Raw genomic sequence first — 19,158 nt, 5'->3', positions numbered from 1 at the left:
TTTGACATGTTATGGGAGAGGGAATGATTGACTTGCTTGTGAAGCACCAGAAGATAGTTTGAGCTGGATTAGGGAGGGCAGAGAAATGCCACAGGATCTGGTGTTGGAGTATGTGAAAGGTTCCTAAGCTGCAGAAGGCAAGGGAAATTTGAGAAAGTGCATTTAGCTTTGAGAAAGAATAATGATAGAGAAGTGACTAAGAGTAGAGGAGATTTGGTCCTGATTTAGCACAGTTGCAGTGAAGCTGTGTTCACCGAGAAAGACTTAAAAAACTGGGGTTTTGGAGCCATTGTGACTGTGTATCAAGTGACTTGCAGTTGTCAGTATTGTTTTCCCTTTTCCTTGTTTTCAATTCTTTTTTTCCTTTCCCTCACAACTATGAAAAGCGCCTTGAAGTTAATGTAAAGACTTTGGTTGATTTTTAGTGGACTATGGATAAGCCTCTTCTTATGTCATGGCTGAATGCTGATTTCTGAGCTGTTCTAGTTCCAGGCAGCATCTATAATTGCATGTTATTATTTGAAAAGTAATGATTTTAATTACTTTCCAGAAAGCTTGATATGAAAATAATCTATATTGTTTTGCTTCTTTTAATTGGACAACTTTTCCACACTGTAATGTGCCTGAGTAGGCCCACTCCATCATGTTCTCCACTTTAAAATAAAGTCACTTGAAGAGCTAATACTTAGTTATTGGGCTATTTTCCTTGATCTCCAGCCACAGAGATTTGTTTTTAAATAATGCTTGTCTTATTTTTCATAGCTGATGTGACTGATTCAGATTGGATTATTTCATTTGACCCAAACTAGGGCTGTGGTTCGAAGATCCAACCAATCTGTGGGCAGCCCTTTTTTTCTTTAATAGCAGACTAATTGGCAGACCAATTAATCTGCTCATCTGTGAAGAGAAAATTTATAGCAATAAGTAGTTCTATTTCCAGAAGTCATTCTCTAAAGTAACATTACAGTGGCCTTGTTTACTTCATGCCCTGCAACACGATCCAGTGCTTCAACAGTAGCACAGGTCAATTAGTGGACAAATTAAGCAATTATTAGCCACTAACAAGGGTGACTGCCATCATTACCCTTCCTGTTTACCAGCAAACTGTTATTTTAATACAAAGATCAACAAATAAATTAGGGCATCTGTTGTATTGCCATGTCTGCCTTGAAGTAAATGATATTAAATGGGCTTTGGTTGCTGCCAAATTCTTAACCCCGGCCTAATGAGATACACTGATATGTCTCTTGCTGATTATAGAAGCTGTAAAATTTAGTTTGTATTGATTTATTAACAGGAGGACCAAGTTCTCTGCAATGGTATTTTTTTAATACTCTGATATCTGTCTTTTTACTTTAAACGTTATTGATCGAGAGACTATTGGGTTCCTCTGAAAGACAAAGCTATTTGATAATTGTATTGATTGTTTGGATGCTTACAATAATTTTATGGTGAGGTTTGTATATGTAGATGTATACTTTCATCTGATGCTTCTCTTATGTTCCTTAGAGCTGCCTTTACTTCCAGATTAGACTTCTGTGAGTCAGTTATTTTTAACGCTTGCTTTGTATTTTTATCATGGGGTAGGACTTCTTCAGATTTAATTAACTGTTTCCTTAATAAGAAAATACAGTAAATCTCTTTGGATTGGGTGAACTTGGCTGCAGTACCCCCTAATAGATTGTGGTACATTGGTAAATGCTGGGTCTCGTTTGCCACCAAGCTGCTGGGTGCCCAAAGTCAGTCTCTTCCCTTTAGTCTGGTGTGCCTGGTGCAACAGTGAATCATGCAGAGCAGAGGCTCACCCATTACATGTTTATACACAGCCTTCCACGTCATAGCATGTTCTTGGTTAGGGAATAATAATTCCCTGTGTGAAGCTGAAAACTGTAGCTTCTAGTTGCCAAGACACCTTTGCCAAGCTCTTTGAGTGAGGCTGCATCAATAACAGGAGCAAAATGAGCAGAACCTGGACAAGCCTCTTCCCTGGCAGAGTTACAGGCAGAGCAAAGTTCTGAGAGTTTGGGCTCTTGTGTTACCTCCTGAATGAAAAGCAGTCGTGTTATCCCTGAGGTATTTGTGGTCCTCCCTGCTGTATGAAGAGCTGTCACAAGTATGCACTTGGTGCACTGCCAGATCTCATGGCAAAACTGTTCCGCCAAGGTCTTTGGTGAAGCAATGATCGTGTACATGATGCGATATTTATGCCACTTTTATTGTAGCTGCTTTGAAAGGTCATACCTGACCTAGGATAAAGTATGTTCTGGACATACTGATTTCTGAACAGTTAACTCTTCCAAGTATTTTAGAAAGCACGAACTGATGTGATGTTTTGAGTCTAGTTGTAAATTCTTTACAACTAAAACCAGCATAGTGTCTCGAGAAGCCGTGGACTAAGCGTGGGATTGTATCCCTTTAAGTAGTTTTGAGCCCTCCAGGTGTGCGTACTGTTGATTATGTTTTAGACACTGCCAGAAAACAGTTAGAGCAGCAGTTTAACATAGCTAAGACTTTCATGTTTGCATACAGTTAGGAAACCTGGTTATTCAGGATCCAACTGTGTCCCTGTCGTTTCTTTGTGTTCTTGCTGTTGTATAATGAACAACAGACACAACACCAGCCAAAAAGCAGATCGATGTTCGGTTTCCTTCATTGGGAGGAGGTAATTGCAGAAACATTTCCTGAGCAATATAATTATGTGTATGCTAATTTGCCTCAGAAATTCAGGTTTAGTCTCTTCTCAAGTGGAAGACCTGGTTACAGAAAGGGACTTTCTCTTCTTTGGGATTAGTCACTAATAGATGAAAAAGTTGCTGAAGTTTAGAGTCAATTATACCTTGATCGTCTTAGACATTACAGAAGCCTCATTTTTTCCCCATGTGCCTCAGCAAGTTAGAATTCATTCCAACAGCAGCATAGGTTCAGATTTGTTAGTATTTGAAATACAAAATGGGCCTTAGGAAATAGGCTAAATGAAGGAGTTGTACAGAATGTGAGATTTTGGTCCCATCTTTCAGCCAAGCTATAAACAAGTGTGTTTAACCTGGCATGTACGTGGCTTTTAGCTTGTTTGTTTTTCAAGATTTTGATTGGATTACAAAAAATCAGGTCTAAAGTCAGCTTTTTTGAAGTCAGCTAGTTAGCCCATGCCATCTCTTCTATGCTGAATTGTTGCTTGTTATGTCTGTTACCTAAGGCTTTGCCCTGTCCAGTGTTAAATGTTTCTGATGACGGGATTCCACTCTTCCCCTAGAGAGACAATTCCACAATCTAATAGAACTTGCGATTAGTGAAATTTTACTGATGATCAGCCTTAATTTTTCTCTGCTTAATTTTATCCTGTTATTAGAGCATAGTGATTGATTTATTCTGGGGAAATTTAGTAAATGGTTCCTACTTCACAGGATGGACCTTACAATAAATAGCAAATTGTCATGACCTATCTGTGGGTGTCCTGAGATTACACAGGAACTCAATTTATCTCGACATTCATTCCCTGGAAGCTATTTCTGTCAGTACCAACTCAGTGGAGGAATAAGCAATGAATTTAACTGCCAGACTGCCTGCCTCCTGCCCCAGCACCAGCCTTGGAGGAAGGAGATGTTTAGTCACTCCCTGAGCACAAGGCTCAGAGGCAAGAGGTCCTGTGGGGTCTGGTGTTGTGATTGAGCCCGAAGGAAGGGCATTTAGGATCTGGTTCCCCTGTCGCTTGCCTTAGTTCCACATTAAAAGAGCTTCACTGATGAGGTGGAGTTACTCCTGGTTTTTATGGGTGTAAAGTAAGGGAAGAATCTGACTTTATAAATTCCAGTCTACCAATCCCATATTTATCCTGTGCCTGGTACAGAGTTTATGTAACTGTCCCAGTTCTAGTGAGGCATTTTATATCTCTTTATACATGCAGATGATATGAACTCTGTCTTCATGTCAAGGATAGGTCTGGGCATCTGTTCAAACAAATTTGAGGTGCCTCAGCTCAATAAATTGCCACTCATGAGCTCAGCTGCAGTATGTGCCCATGTATGCATGCTGGGTATGTAAGGTGCTAGGCTTAAACTAGTAGGTTTTACTTCATTTCACCACTTAGGAGGAGAAATGTTTTGTTATTGTGGCTCAGCTGATGGGCAGTAACTTCTCCCCCTGTGGAAACTTGACAGTGTCTGATAATGTAGCCATATTGTACTTGCATTATGAGGATGGACTAAGGTATTTATCCTTAAAGTTCTTATTTCTGGAGTTTTTAGAAGGTGGCAGGTGCTATGTGATTGCATGTGGTTTATTCTGTTGGAAACAGGAGCAGTGCCAGGAATAAAGAAGAATGATCATTTGTCATGGTTTAACCCCAGCCAGCAACTAAGCACCACGCAGCCACTCAGTCACTTCTCCCCCCCAGTGGAATGGGGGAGAGAATTGGGAAAACTCGTGGGTTGAGATAAGAACAGTTTAATAGAACATAAAGGAAGAAAATAATAGTGATGATAATAAAAATAATAAAATGACAATAATAATAATAGTAAAAGAATTGGAATATACAAAACAAGTGATGCACAGTGCAATTGCTCACCACTTACCGACCAATGCCCAGCTAGTTCCCAAGCAGTGATCTGTGTCACCCTGGCCAACTGTCCCCAGTTTATATGCTGGGCATGACATCACATGGTATGGAATACCCCTTTGGCCAGTTTGGGTCAGCTGCCCTGGCTGTGTCCCCTCCCAACTTCTTGTGCCCCTCCAGCCTTCTTGCTGGCTGGGCATGAGAAGCTGAAAAATCCTTGACTTAGTCTAAACATTACATAGCAACAACCAAAAACATCAGTGTTTTATCAACATTCTTCTTATACTGAATCCAAAATGTAACACTATACCAGCTACTAAGAAGAAAATGAACTCTATCCCAGCCAAAACCAGGACATTATTCTAATCTTTTATATGTGAAATTTCAGATAGCTATCTGGAAATCATTGATGTCATAACCCTCCCTCTTCAAACTCTTCTTTCGTTTTTCTCAGGTATAATTGATTTCCTTGTGAGCCAGCATCCTATTGCAAAAGTACTGAGAGACCACCTGGTCTTCAAGATTGCACCCATGCTCAATCCTGATGGAGTATACCTAGGAAATTACAGGTATGGTGTGGAGTATGAATCTGTGTATTGTTGTATCTACCTTATTCACCCTGCACTGTTTTGTCACTGAATCTTATATGGCTTGTTTCAATTAATTCCTCTTAAATTGGAGGTTCTTGTGGCCACATGCTTCCTGAAGTTCCCATCAAGGAAGGGGTCTCAATGGCAACTTTGCTTGCTTCAGGATGTAGAGAGCAATTCTCCAAGATAGCAGAGTATCTGCTCTGCAAGCCTCTTCTAGGTGTGGGAGTTGAAGTCAGCTTAGAGTTAGACCTTAGCTGTGTTTTATAAATGCATTCATTATGCTGCTCATCAGCCTCTATGTAAATGTGTCAGTCAATCACAGTTCCCTTCAACTACCCAGATCATCCATTAAAGTCACAGATTTCAGTCTATTATGGTACTGTAATAGATAGGGATACATGGAATGGAATAATCATTCCACCCTATGCTAATTTTGCTTCATTTTAGTATTTGAATTACTACTTTACCACCTCCTCTGTTGAGAATGTATTCAGATAATCTTTTGTTTTCCCTAAAATTGTTAGCTCTTAATGCATTTATTTACAAAATAAATGTGCTGCTGGAGGTGATAATGAAAAGCAGTTGATTAGTTGATGATTTGTTTGTGGGGGCAATTACATGTACCACATAGTTCTCTGGAGAAGCCCCTGAGAAATGTAATATACTGTATGTGGTTTTGCTTACAGCGCAAGACTAAATAACACAACACACTCTGTAGCCAGGCTACCTTGAGCTTTGATCTAATTACGTATTGCATTGCTAAGCAGAATAAGACTGGGTTATTGTGTGGATGAGGAGACCACTGAGGAAGAAGCTAGAAGTTGCAGAAAATGGTGCTGCTGGCTTCTCTTTGGTTTGATATGCGCTTCTTAGTCCTTCTGTGCTTTGCTACTTACTAAACTGAAATAGCAGGGAATTGCATGGGTGATTTCAACAGTGCTTGTATACATGTTTTGTGAGTGAAATGTCCAAGGGCACATGGTCTCCTTCCAGCTACACTGATACTCCCTCAACTCTTGGCAAATCCAAAACCAGAGAGCAATATTGCAGTAGTGGTGTCTGACAGCACAAGGAATTTATCATAATGGTTATGTCACCTTACAGGAATAAAGCCCTAAAATGGCTCTAGAATCTGATACTACATTGCTTTTACTCTGTTCCAGGTGCCCTGCACGTAGGCAACTCCAGTTGCAATTAAGTAGCTTTCATTTTCCCCCATAAACTTGCCCTGTAGGTTTTTCTCCTGCACTATTATTTATACTTTTTGAGAGGCATGCAGCTTTACAGACATGCATATGGCTCATAACTTGAAAAGCCTTTTGGTAACCCAGTTATTATGAAAGGGCATGTGAATTCATTTGGAATTGCTGAGCTTGATGGTATACTATTGCATTAGCTTTTCAAGATGTGCAGAATTTTCAACCCTCCTGAACTAAAGAGACTTTTAATGAGGTAGTTGGAAAAGCATTTGATTTTCTTGCAATTCTTCACTTTATTGACAAATGGCCTAATGTAACTGATAACTTAAAAATGAGGGTAATAAGCAAAATGCTACCTATTATCTTGAGAAGAATATTAAAAAGCCTAGTAACGTGCTGGTGTTGTAGTTAACTAGTGCTGAGTGAATAATTTACAGCAAACACTTTATTTCCTGCTCATACAAAATCCACAAGCACATCACAATTTATTTGCTTGAATTTACTGGATGAATTTTTTAAAAATCTCTAAGGATCAATTGCTAGTATTTGAAAATTTAGCTCTGAGGCTTCTCTGTGATTGGCTAGATAAGTCTGTTTCATCTCTTTTGGTCTTTGTTCAGATTAGCACATAAATAGGACTTTCAGAAGTCTTCCACGTAGCATGGAATAACACAGATCTATTGGCTGGGGACAATCCTCTTGCTTTTGCAAACAAGGTCTGTGGTGCTATATGCAGCAAGAGCAGTTTTAGGCGTTTGAACTTTTACTTCCTGTTATCTCCCTCTTTCTCAAAGCAGCAGCTAGTGACTATTTCTTTGGTTCATTGAAGGTTCACATTCAGAGCTATGCAAGCTAAGATAATGAAATGGGTAATTAAACCTCATGCTTGAGTTTGTAAATTGATCTCCTGCCAGTGTGAGAGAGATTTTTTTACCCCCTCAGTACACAGCTTTGTACAATTGGCAAAGTATACTGTCGGATGCACTCTGCTGTCCTCTGAAATCCCAGGCGCAGCGGGCACCATTAAAAGCCTGAGTATGTCAGCAGTTCTCATAGAAGGGATGGGATATAGTAGTTCTCCTGTGATCAAAACAGGAACTAACCACTCATTTACCTAGGATATGGTTACATTTGGCTGATGGGATTTTCTTCATTGTCATTTTTGGGGATGCAGGACTTTCCCTGAGGGTGTGGGTCCTGTGCTCTTCTCCAAAATCCTTGTTCCTTTGTTCTCAGTGCTTGTGAACTGAGGTTTAGGAGATTAAGCCAAATCTGCAACAATAATGCCAAGAACTGTGTGTTATCTATAAACTGTTGCTCATTCTCAAGAGAACAGACCAAATGGGTTGTGACTCTAAAGGGACTTTCTTGTGGTGAAATGTTCATAACCAGCAACAAGTGAGTTTAATATCACAGCTATAAAGCACAAGTGCTCACGGCACAGACACATCTGTGAGGAAGGTTGTTTATAAGTTGCGTGTACATTCAGACGGCTCTAAAAGAAATGGTCATGGAAATGAATATCAGCGCCCAGTGTATCAGGATGCATGGAAACAGCGTGCTAAACTTTACTGATTTGTTCAAGTATATGCAAGAGTTTAAGTGTATTTGTGAACCCATACAGTTAGGAATGAAAAGACAAGGTGCCTTATGTGACCTAAAGGGGTGGTATAGCAACCCCTCTAATTCAGAATGTTTATACACAATTTTAAAAAGTATTTTTTAAAAATAAATGGACAAAAGTTGCAATTTGATTGTAATCTTAGAGCATAAATCTCTTCAGAGGTAGTGAACTAGAGCGGTTCTATCTCTTAATAGCTATTACTTATGTACATAAACCAAGCGAGTTGGTGAAATTACCTCTACTGGACTTTATTTCCAGTGGAACTTCTGCCTGACTGTTTAGAAATCAGAACATTTAATTTTTACTTTCACCTGTTTCTTTCTGAAAAGAGCTGAGAAATGAAAAATCATGGGCAAACCACTACAGTACATCAGAGTTGGCTGGGTACAAGCATCAGAGGGGTTAGGTGCAGAGAAGTGGAGCCCTCAGAGTGCAAATTCACCTGCAAGCCAAAGTACTGAGTTACTAATCGGGATTGCTCCTGCTTGCAGTGCTAGCTGTTGTTTGCTGGTTTGTTAGCATCATACCCTTCTGTGAAGAAACCTACTAGACTGTGCTCTTTCTTCAGTGAAACCAACCCCCTCACCTAGCCCTTTTCTTGCCACATGAGTATACCCAGCTCTTTCTAACTTCCAGGATAATGAGAGGTACCCACTGTTCACTGTGGTCAGGGACGTAGGATCTCTCCCAAAACAGGAAGACAGGCTTCATCCCTGTCTTGAAGTCTTTAAAGCCTGGTATTACTGTACTTCCAAGTGTAACTGGCTTTGCAGTTACAGTGTGTAGAAAATGTTATGCCACATGGGCTTGTTAATTAAATTGCCCAAGAAGATGCTGTTGGTTGACCTAGCTAAAATAGTCAGTCTTCAGCATAATTTGCCCTCTGTTCTGGCTGGGAACTTGTCCTCAGCTTTCACTTAAATTGAAAGACCCCTGTTGCTGGGCATGGTTCATGACTTGATCTTTAGCTTTGTGAAAGAGCATGGCAAAAAATAAAAATATTTGTGAGTTTCTCCGTAACACTAACCTCACCCTCTCTGATGGATTAAACTGTGAAGCAGTTTTAGGAAATAAAGGAAAACTAGTGCTGGGAAGAGATTTCTTGACTTTTCTCTCTCTGTTTGCAGTATAGCATTATCATCTTCTGAACTTATTACCATCCCCAGGGAGGTGGGGTTAGACTAAGAAAAAAAATGTGTTCTTGATTTAAAAGTCGTGCATCCCCAGGCTTGGCCTGAACTTTCCTTTATCAAGAGCTTGTTCTTAAGCTGGCATTCTGCAGCTGAATGCTGAAATGTGTCCCTGCAGGCGAGATGACTGTACCATACCATCTTAGATTAGTTCCAATTTGTCAGCCTCACCTTCCAGAGATGAAACCCTATACTGGCACCAAAAGGGATGTGTTTCTTAGTCTGGGCAGCTCTTCACTGAGGTATCCCAGAAATGCTATGACAAGGCAGTTGAAATACCCTGACCGTTCTCTAAAGGCTTTGTTGCCTGACCCAGTAAGGTTCCCGTTCCTTGCTGTTTCTGTCTTGCCTTCAGTTGGTTAGCTGTAGCAGTATCAGCCTTCAGTAAATTAAAGCCATGAATTAGCTGAAATGTTCTAAACTGTCATCATTACAATATCCTTCTAACTTGATGGTAGGGACTGCAAGAATTTGTGTGAATGGGAAGAAGAGGGCACATGCTGATTCTAATCCTTTCTTGTCTCACTGCAGGTATGATATTTTTGAAGTCAACACAATCTTTACTGCTTGCTTGTGTGAGGGGTTAACAAAGCAATTTGTTGGACAGAAAGAAAGGAGGCCAGTTCTACCCAGGCTGGAAAGCCAAATTCACAGTAAACAGTGTCAGAGTCCATATTGCAATGAAAGCTGTGTTGGGATGAAATGTTTTAGACAAATGGTATAATTTTGCCCAGAAATGTAGTTTTGTAACAACTGAAATGGTTTGTGGAAGAGAGTTGAATCTGGCAAATTTTTTCAAGTGAAAAAAGGGAGCTGGGAAGGCTTGAGAAACATTTAAAATGATTCATGTCAGCATTTTATAAAGGACAAATTTATTTTTTTTTTTTTTTTTAGTTAATGGCATGATCTGTTTAAAATCTGGCCTTTTTTAAGGATCCCTTTTGAAGAGTCTGAAATACAAACAGAAAACTAGGCTTTGGACCAGATTAAATATTTCAGATTTATCCTGAATAGTTTTTGTGGACTTTATTTCTGTGACTCTAGAAACAGTCAAAAGTTCAACATTTGTGTTCACATGTGGTTTATGAGCTGTAAACTGTCTTTTACCAATAAAAGTATACGTGGACTTTATCCAAATTATTTTAGCTCTAAATCAGAACTATATGTTGTAACACTGAGGAGGGCTGATTTTGGTCTTTGATGATATCACTTTGGAGGATGTACCTATACCTGCATACATACATGTGTATATGTACGTTCACAGTGACTGGTTATGTTATATGGTTCTTACTGTCACTTGTCCAGTTATGAGACATGGCTACTTGTGTGCATACTGTCTTTTGCATAATATCTCTTGATTATTTTTCACCTATTTTTCTGGTGGGGAAGGGTTTTTTCTTAGCTTCTTTTAATGCATATGAAATTAATGCATTGCCTTGAATTGAAAAACAGAGTATCCATCTGAGATGACAAGATGAAGCTCTCAATGGAGTTTATTTTTCCTAATTAGGCGTTTGTCATTGTGTATTCTATATAACAACATATAAGTAAACAATCATGGACCTTTTGAATAAATTTATTGGTTTTATTTATGTTACTGGGCATAAAAAATCTATAATTACCAGGTACAGCCGCAATATAACTGGTATTTAATGACAATTACTTTTTGTTACCATAGAAATGAGTCCAAACTAGTTACCTATAATTTCTCATTCCCAAACCTCACACATGTTGTATTGCGGTATTACCATAGTAATTGCCTATTAGTCATCATAAAATAAGCAGTTACCCAGAAGATATCAGGATAGTGTGAAATTTCTCATCTCTTTCAAAACTTGCAGCACATGCCGCTTCTCGTCTTCCTCTAGTGGGATTTTTGCCTGAATGAAAAGAATGTCCGTTGTACATTAACCCAAGGGAAGAAGGGATGTGATTGAGAGAGAATTGTACTCTAAAAATACACCAAGTCAGGAAAAGTATGTTCCATCCCCTGACAATATAGAACTATTTCTTATTATTGAAAAACAGGGATTTTTCAATCCCACAAAATGGAGGTTTGTTCCTTGCCATGAATTTCCTATTTATTTTTTTTCTGATTCAGTTGTGACCAAAGCAGAGGCTATACATCTTAGGAGGTCTGTGAGAACAGCCATGCTGTGTCAGACCTCACAAGCCCACTATCCGCTAACGCAGCAGTGGTCAGTGCCACTTTCCTCCCAAAAGCAGGAGATGCCTATAAGATGCTTTGCCCCAGGTACTTCCCCAGCTTCCAGTGATTTTTGTTTCAGACTTCCTGAACTCTTGGGATTTCTGTCTGCTCAGTAACGTGCAGTGGATTTGTCTTCCTAGCGCTTGTCTGGTTTGGCCTCAGACGGTAAGCATTAGCTCGCTCAGTCTCCTCTGGCCTGAAGCTGTTCAGCTCCTACCCCAGTGCAGGAAGCATCACCCACTTCAGCCTGCTCTGAGCTTTGTGGACTTCTCCGTGGCCCCTCTTGCACCTTGTTTGTCTTCTTAATTTAGATTATGTGTTACTGATGCCAGAGAGTCTCTCTCTGTGCCTGCCTAGATCACATTTAGTATCAGCTGGGGGCTGGTGACTCATGGAGGCAAATGATGTTCCCCTTTGTAGCCGGGAGGACAGGAGAGGCAGGCCATAGGTGCCGAGTGCGTTGCTGACCCCCGAAAGAGTGGTGGCAACTGAGCTCTTCTCTTCTCCTCCCTTTCCAATTTCAAAATTGGAAATCCAAGGGGTTTTTCCAATGCTTCAGTGTCTTTTGACAGCCTGTTGTTGGATTAAAAAACATAGCTGTGGCCAGGACCAACCATCCTGATAATGGGGAAAAAAACCAAACAGAAAGAGACCTGCCACAGTGAGGGAATGGCCATTTCCTTTTATCGCCTTCTCCCATGCAGCTGGGGGAGAGGATGAGGCATGGCAGAAGCTTTCTCCTCCCCCAGCTCTTGCTTGGCATTGAGGACAGGTCAGGAATATTCTGTGCTGTCTTCTTCCCATGTCCCATGTGTGTTTGCGTCTGTTTTGGACCTCCCAGGTCATGCAGTATGCCAGGTTGGGGTTCCGGAAAGCAAAGTCCAGTGTGGATCTGCAGAAGACACAGGTGTGCTCTGGGTAGTAGCAAAGGAAAAGACCAGGGGGGCAAGTGAGCGGCAGAGGTTTTCTCTGGCCCTTACATCCATCTGGCTCATAGCATTGCCATTCCTTTCCTGCCTGGAAGTTTTCTTTCCATTGTGGCTTTTATTTCCCAGAGAGCGCTGTGATTGTAAGACAGTTACAGTGGTTGCTGTTTTGCTCACCATTACTTAAAAAAATCTTCCTTGTAAAAAAGTTGTCATCCTTTATCTTAAAACAAATACTAGGTTTGCAAAGGGGTTCCTATCTACTGCCATTGAAAATGCTCTTTATATTGATGTGGTAACTGCTCATTTAAACCATATTACAGCTCCTGAGTATTTTTCAGTTGCTATTGATGTGACAAATTCTCTTGCACAGAGGACTGCACCAATCAATAGAGTCAGTATATGTGCTTTAACAACAAAGCCACATGCCTTGGGGTTCCAGTTGAATCTGAACCTTTTAGTAGCATTAAATAAAGCTATATTTATTTTGCTTTTGGTGCAAGAAAAAAAAAATCCAAACCCAACCTAATTTAATACAACTTGTTGGAAGGGTTTGAAGGCAGCATTATGGGGCCATTTTCACATGTGATGAATACGTAACTAGTGTCAGAGCTGCTATTTTGTTGTTGTAAGCGAACCCTTCTATTTTAGTTAGATTGATCTGAGACTACAGAGTAGCCTTTTATTTTTAGACAAGCAGGGAGAGAAGTCATAATGAGAAATATTGAAATCATAGCTTTTTTATATCTGCCATTATTCCACTGAGAATGAGACATGATGTCCTTAAAGAGACAGGGCTATTTATTTTCCATTTAAATAGCACCATTTGTGATTATTACCTTTGAGCTGTTATACAGAGAATAAGCACCCAACTCATGAATCCTAGCCAAGTGAATCAAAGTTTTGTACCTAAGTGCCATTTATGCCTGTGAGTTGCTGCAGGAGCCTATTCTTGACCTTCATTGACTTTATTTTTTGCATGATTTTGTCTTCTAGAATGTATTTGTAATTAACAGGGGTCTTAATGTCAGTTTGTTTGAAAAGTTTGTTTCCTTTCCTCCCCTCCTGAATGGTCTTAGGTCTGAATAATCCCATCTGGGTTTCTTAGCTTTACTTTCAGTTAAGTAACTAAACATATTAGGCTTTCTTCTGTTTTTTCTCTTACCTCTTTTTTAAGTCTGGCTTGTATCTCTGGTGATTTGAGTTCTTGTTCATAGCAGCAAATGAAGGACCAAAGTCTCCAGTGGTTGGTTTGTGGTTTTTTTTTTGTGGTTTTGTTTGTTTGTTTGTTTGTTTTTGTGGGGTTTTGTTTGTTTGGTTTGGTTTGGGTTTGTTTTGTTTTGTTTTTAATTCTGCAAATTACAAAGCAAACTTCAGCCAATTTGCTGTAGGTCTTTGTTTTGGTTTATCCATCTGCAATTTAGGAATAATTAGGTCTCATATATCTAAAATTAGCTGTGGAGCTACATTTATTAGTGTGTGTTAAAAACCATGTTGCATTCCTTGGCTTTGAGGCACTGTGTAGGTACCAAGCAGTATTGTTTAGAAAAACGGTATCTTTAAATATACCCATGCAATCAAAGCAGTTCTTTATTGTTGGTTTTGCAAGTGAGAGGAGGGAGAAACACACTGAGATGGTCTCTATCTAATGCTGTAACGAGCTGAGCTCTACTTCTTGAACAGCAGTTGCCAGGCCACAATGCATGGCATTTTAGAGCTGATACAAAAGACTGGAGGGCTGCTCTGAAAAGGCTGTTTGCCAGACACAGGAAGTTATGGCTGTGACACAACCCAAGAAATATGCCGTGTGTTCACAAGTGCCATCTGCTGGTACACTTTATTGAGCTATTTCCAGTGACAGGTGCAAGACATGCCTGTAACTGGTGTTTTTTTATTGGTGGTCTTCAGGCATCTGCCTGCTTACACGGCATGTACTGTTAGCTTCTAAGATGTGTTGCACCTAGCTACAAATGCACCAAAGCAATCCTCCCACCCTAGCAGTTGCCACAAGGATGCTGTGCCAAAGTGCCTTGAAAGAACGGAGGTGTCAGCACAGTATCAATGGGCAGGAGATGTGTCCCTGGGGCACTTATCCCAAGAGGAGATGGTCTGTTCTATGGAAAGTCTTTGTGTAGCTGTCAGCAATGAGGACAATCCAGATTCCAATTCCCAAAGCTTTGTCTCCTCCCTTCCCCTCCTGCCCTTTCCCCTTGTTTCGTTTTCCCTCCTTAATACAATTATGGTCCCAAATAAAAGGTGTGGTTCCTTGCAGAAATCAAGAACAGATGAAGCTTAGTGTGAACTGTGCTGCCTTTGTCTGCATTATATTTGCCTTGCCAGCAGCATCTCTGAGTTGACTCATCTGGGAGCAAATCCCAGAACCTGAAGTGTTGACAAGGTTGAGCTCAGCTCCAGCCCTGCCTGTATTCTCCTGCCCTGGGGATGTAAAAGCTGCATCCAGCCCTGCGGGCACCCACACAACAGGCTATAAACAGGGATTCAGGCTGTCCTTGTGCCATCAGTTACTGAGTGAGGCTGTTCCCTAACTAGACTGCTCCATTCTTCCCCATCTTGGGGAGTTATTTTGGAAGAGATTTCTCTGTCCTGACTCCTGGCTAGCATGAAGTTAGTGTAGTACTTGGCAGTACTCTCCTGGCTTCCTGGAGAAGAGAAGGCTCCAAGGAGACCTTATTGTGGCTTTTCAGTACTTATGGGGGTCTTATAAGAAAGATGGGGACAGACTGATTAATAGGGCCTGTAGCTATAGGACAAGGGGTCATGGTTTTAAACTAAAAGAAGGTAGATTGAGACTAGATATAAAGAAGTAAATTTTTATGATGAGGGTGGTGAAACACTGGAAGAGGTTGCCCAGAGAGGTTGTAGAAGCCTCACCCCTGGAAACATTCAAGGTCAGGTTGGATGGGGCTTTGAGCAACCTGATCTAGTTGAAGATGTCCCTGCTCGCTGCAGGGGAGTTGGACTAGATGACCTTTAAAGATCCTTTCCAACCCAAACCATTCTATGATTCTATGGTTCTATTACTCTGGAGAAGAACTGAAACCCTCCTGTCTGTTGGTTCAGGGGCCAGAGCCAGGCTACTTTTGTATTTTAGCTTTACAGGTTACACTTCAGTGCTGGTTTGTGCCAGCAGTGTTTGTCTTTGGAACAACTAAGTGAAAAACGGAAACTACAAGTGAAGAGGAGAAATATTTTCCTTAACTGTAGAAATGACCAATTAGAGGTCAAATTCTGCCTTAATGAGAACACCTATTGTTCCTTCTAGGAGAACAACCTACAAAGGGAGAGCGAGGAAGGTGTTTTGCCTGCTATCTGTGAGCATAGGAAGGCTCAGCATGTGGTTAGTGTGTATCCCAGTTTTGGATTGTTCCACCCCAAACAGCATCTCAGAGTCTTTTCCAATGTAACTAACATTCCTTTTCCCACTCCCATCCCCCCCGTTTCGGCAACATCTGCTCACCTAGACCTACAGATTCACCAGCTGTCAGGGAAGGCAGCTGAGGGATTAATTCTTTATGAAGAGCTTTCTGGATAGAGATCCTGGGATTTTCTGAAGTTGCACCCACTTACACAAGATCACCAGCAACTAGTGATCACTTCTGCAGTCTCTGCAAGAGTCGCCTTCCTTGTAGTCAAGTTTTTTATTGTGTTATACAAGCAAGTGAGGGGTTCAGTACTCATTTTCAGTTCACTGGGGAAGGATTTATCACCTATCAATAGAAAAGTCCTGTCTTCCTGTTCCAACTGCCACTGTGTAGGTGGGGAGGGGGAAATCCCATCCAAGTTATTAGGAAAACAATAGCGGCCTAAGGGAATGTTTGTTTAGGTTGCTTTTTTGTTGTTTTCTTTTCCTGGGTGACAGCTGTTCTGTTCTTTTTTTTTTCCTTTTTTTTTTTTTTTAAATTGCAGCACTTAAAATGATGGCAGCTTGCTGTATAATTTATAATATTAGTCCTAAGGGCAGTGTCATTTAACATGAAAACAATCCTGAGACAAATCTAAATAATAAACATCCCATTATCTAAAACAATATTGTATTAATAAAACAATATTAAATAATCTGAGGATGTACATCATTTCTGGGGAGTGTAAAGGCAGACACCTGCCCAAAGTTCCCACTCACATGTCTTGGTCAGCACATTGGCTCCCAGACACCGTAATCTCTTTGTGACTTAGAAGAGCCTTGTTTTCACTCTTTGCAGTAAAATGTCTCTAAGTGGTTCAGAGTTGTGATGTTTCCTCTTCTCTGGTTGGAGAAGATACCTTTTTATTGGCTTAATACTCATAGGTGAAGTCTTCCAAAAGAAACATGGCTAAGTGTTGAGTTTCAGGAGCTTGCGAGGTGTTGAGCTCTTGAAAACTAGTCCTGGTGCTCATTTGAAAATTTAGGTTGTGGCTGTAAAGGAAACTTTTTATTTAGCTGCTAGTACACAAGCTTTTTCTGCTGAAGCAGGGAGAGATTGGAGACTGCTGTTTCACAGCTGCTTTAAGCTAAGGAAAGTGAATGCTGGTACCCAAAGGGGCAGTTCAGTTCTGTTTTCCCTCCTGGCTGTGCATCCCTGCCATCTCCTTTTTGCCAGAATTGGTGCTTGTGCGGCAGTGCTGTGAGCCAGAAAAGGACCCATCCTGCAGAAAACCATCCTGACAAAACAGTTCTTACATGGCTCCCTATGCAGCCAGAAAAATGGGACCAAGACAAGAGGGAGGAATGAGCAGAGAGGGATCCCTTTTTAGTAGCAGCTTCGGTGTAGATGGGTTTAAAGCAATTTTGAAGCCAGAGCCCAATATCTGGGTGGCCATTGTGCAGGTATGCCAGAGATCTTGGAAATGAAAGACAGTGGTAACCAGTTATTTCTTGGATGGTTGTTGGTGTGTTCAAATACAACCATGCCTATATGATCTCTTTCTTAGAATTATTATTTGCTAACCAGCAGCAAATTATTATTTATAATACTTGGTAACAAGTTGGGTGACTTGGCATGTCCATTCAGGAAAACAGGGACTTTATGGTGTCAGAGGCTGGAAATGAGCTGTTTCCATGCAACTGTTACACCCCATTACGTGCACACGGTGAAAAACTGTCCACAAAATCCTTTTCTCTCCTCCCTCCCTATAAATACAGAAGCCATCATAGCTGTGCTGACACGGCAGAGGGAGCAATTAATCTCATAGCAGATTACTTCTCTGCTGCCCCTGGAGCCAGGCAGAGGGGGGATGTCAGGGTAGTCTGGGAGGAGGTAGATGTGACAGCTGACTGACAGCTGATGGCTTTGCCTGGTTGGTGCCTAAGAGCTGGAGGAAGAGCGCTCTGCCAACATGGAGGAGTTGGAATCAGAAAAGGGATGTGACAATTCTGGACACACAGTGTCAAGCCACAAAAACACTAGCTGTCTCTGCCAGCGTGAGTGGGACAGGTATTCTGCCTCTTCTTCCCCTCCCAGACTGGAAAGGATGTATATTAATAGAAGTATATGCGACTTAACGTGCAGCTACTCAGTGTTAACCCAGGTCCCCAGGGAAGAGAAGTGCTTATTTCAGGTTGCGCAGATCATAAACCTGCTGCCTTGTGTGGTGCGTGTGCTCTGAATACTAATGTTCCCTTTCACTTTTCTTTACTGACACGGCCATTGAGCTGATGAATTGTATAGATTATACAATGATAATGGATGGGGAAGGGGAATTTCATCTGTCTCTTTAACCAAAATATGAACAGTAAATCCTGCCTGTTTGCAGAGAACAGCTGGATTTCTAATAACACTGGAATGCTGTTGGGGGGGGGGGGGGGGGGGTAGCTGCCCCCTCCCTTTCATCACTGCCATTCAGACATCCAAACGCTTGCAAAAGGACTGGAGCTTTCCAGCACCCTGAGGCTAATGCAGCAGTTATCCTGGGAGTCTGCCAGGTCTGTTGGATCTAGGAAAAGCCTGAACCCCTCTATGATGCCTCTGCACCATGCCCAGAGGAAGAAAGGGAGGCAGGGGCCTTGCATGTGATTCTCCAAGTAACAGCTGGGTGAAAGAATGGGTTTTTCTTGTAAACAAGACCAGTCTCTTTGCATAGAGTGGGCTGAGCTGTGATCTGATCCTGTGCAAAGCAGTGAGCTGCATTGTGGAAGGTCTTACAGTAAGGTTGCGTGTATCTTTGGGATTCTCAAGAACTGAAAGAAGGATGTCATAGAAATGTACAAAGCCTCTCAGTCTGGTCACATTTTGTATTATTAATAACAAGTTTTGTATATTAATTTGAATTGAAATAGGTTAGCAAGGGAGCCTGAATATTTAGATGATTGATAATGCATTGACACTGCAGTGTTGACCAGAAGCCACAATACTGTTCTGCTAGGTGCTGTACAAGTACATCATAAATGATCCTCACTTCCTAAATGCTTTCAGAACTAAAAGAGTGTGGCACAGAAGGTGGACAAGGCAATCAAGCAACCTGTTATAGCAGGGGAAGACAGAGTACTAAATATAATAGGATGAATAGTGGTAGGTTTTTTTCCTTTTTTATGTTTTGGGTTTTTTTTTTTTTTCACCCTCCTCTGGTTGGTGGCAGGAAACACAATAGCTAACTGTACAATCAGGCTGAATAACCTTCATATATCAGCTGATAATAGGACTACTTTAAATTTGGTGAACCCAGGGAAGGAGCTTTCAGTGACAAAAAACATTTGCAAAGGAAGGTTGACCCAAAAGGTGTGTTTCTTCAGAATGGATTACTTTTAGATGTTCTTCCATTCTCCTATTCTTTACTCCTTGGGCAAAACTGTGAGGCTTTACTCAGCTCCCAGTTTAAGCATCATTTAAATTCTAGCACTAGGATGTTCGTTATTCTGTTGCAGCTG

At 41.0% G+C, this 19,158-nt stretch overlaps 1 protein-coding gene across 1 annotated transcript in view; it reads left to right on the top strand.

Moving 5' to 3' along the window:
- Positions 1 to 19,158, top strand: part of AGBL4 (AGBL carboxypeptidase 4) — a 957,921-nt gene that overhangs the window by 749,991 nt on the left and 188,772 nt on the right. Inside the window, exon 7 of the mRNA XM_075037073.1 lies at positions 5,010 to 5,124. Coding sequence (XP_074893174.1) covers positions 5,010 to 5,124 — 115 coding nt within the window. The remainder of the gene's footprint in view (positions 1 to 5,009; positions 5,125 to 19,158) is intronic.

This window comes from Buteo buteo, chromosome 10 (genome assembly GCF_964188355.1).
Source record: "Buteo buteo chromosome 10, bButBut1.hap1.1, whole genome shotgun sequence".
Classification (NCBI taxonomy): Eukaryota; Metazoa; Chordata; class Aves; order Accipitriformes; family Accipitridae; genus Buteo; species Buteo buteo.
Note: the sequence above shows the minus strand (reverse complement) of the source record. Positions and strands in the feature narration are given on the sequence as shown.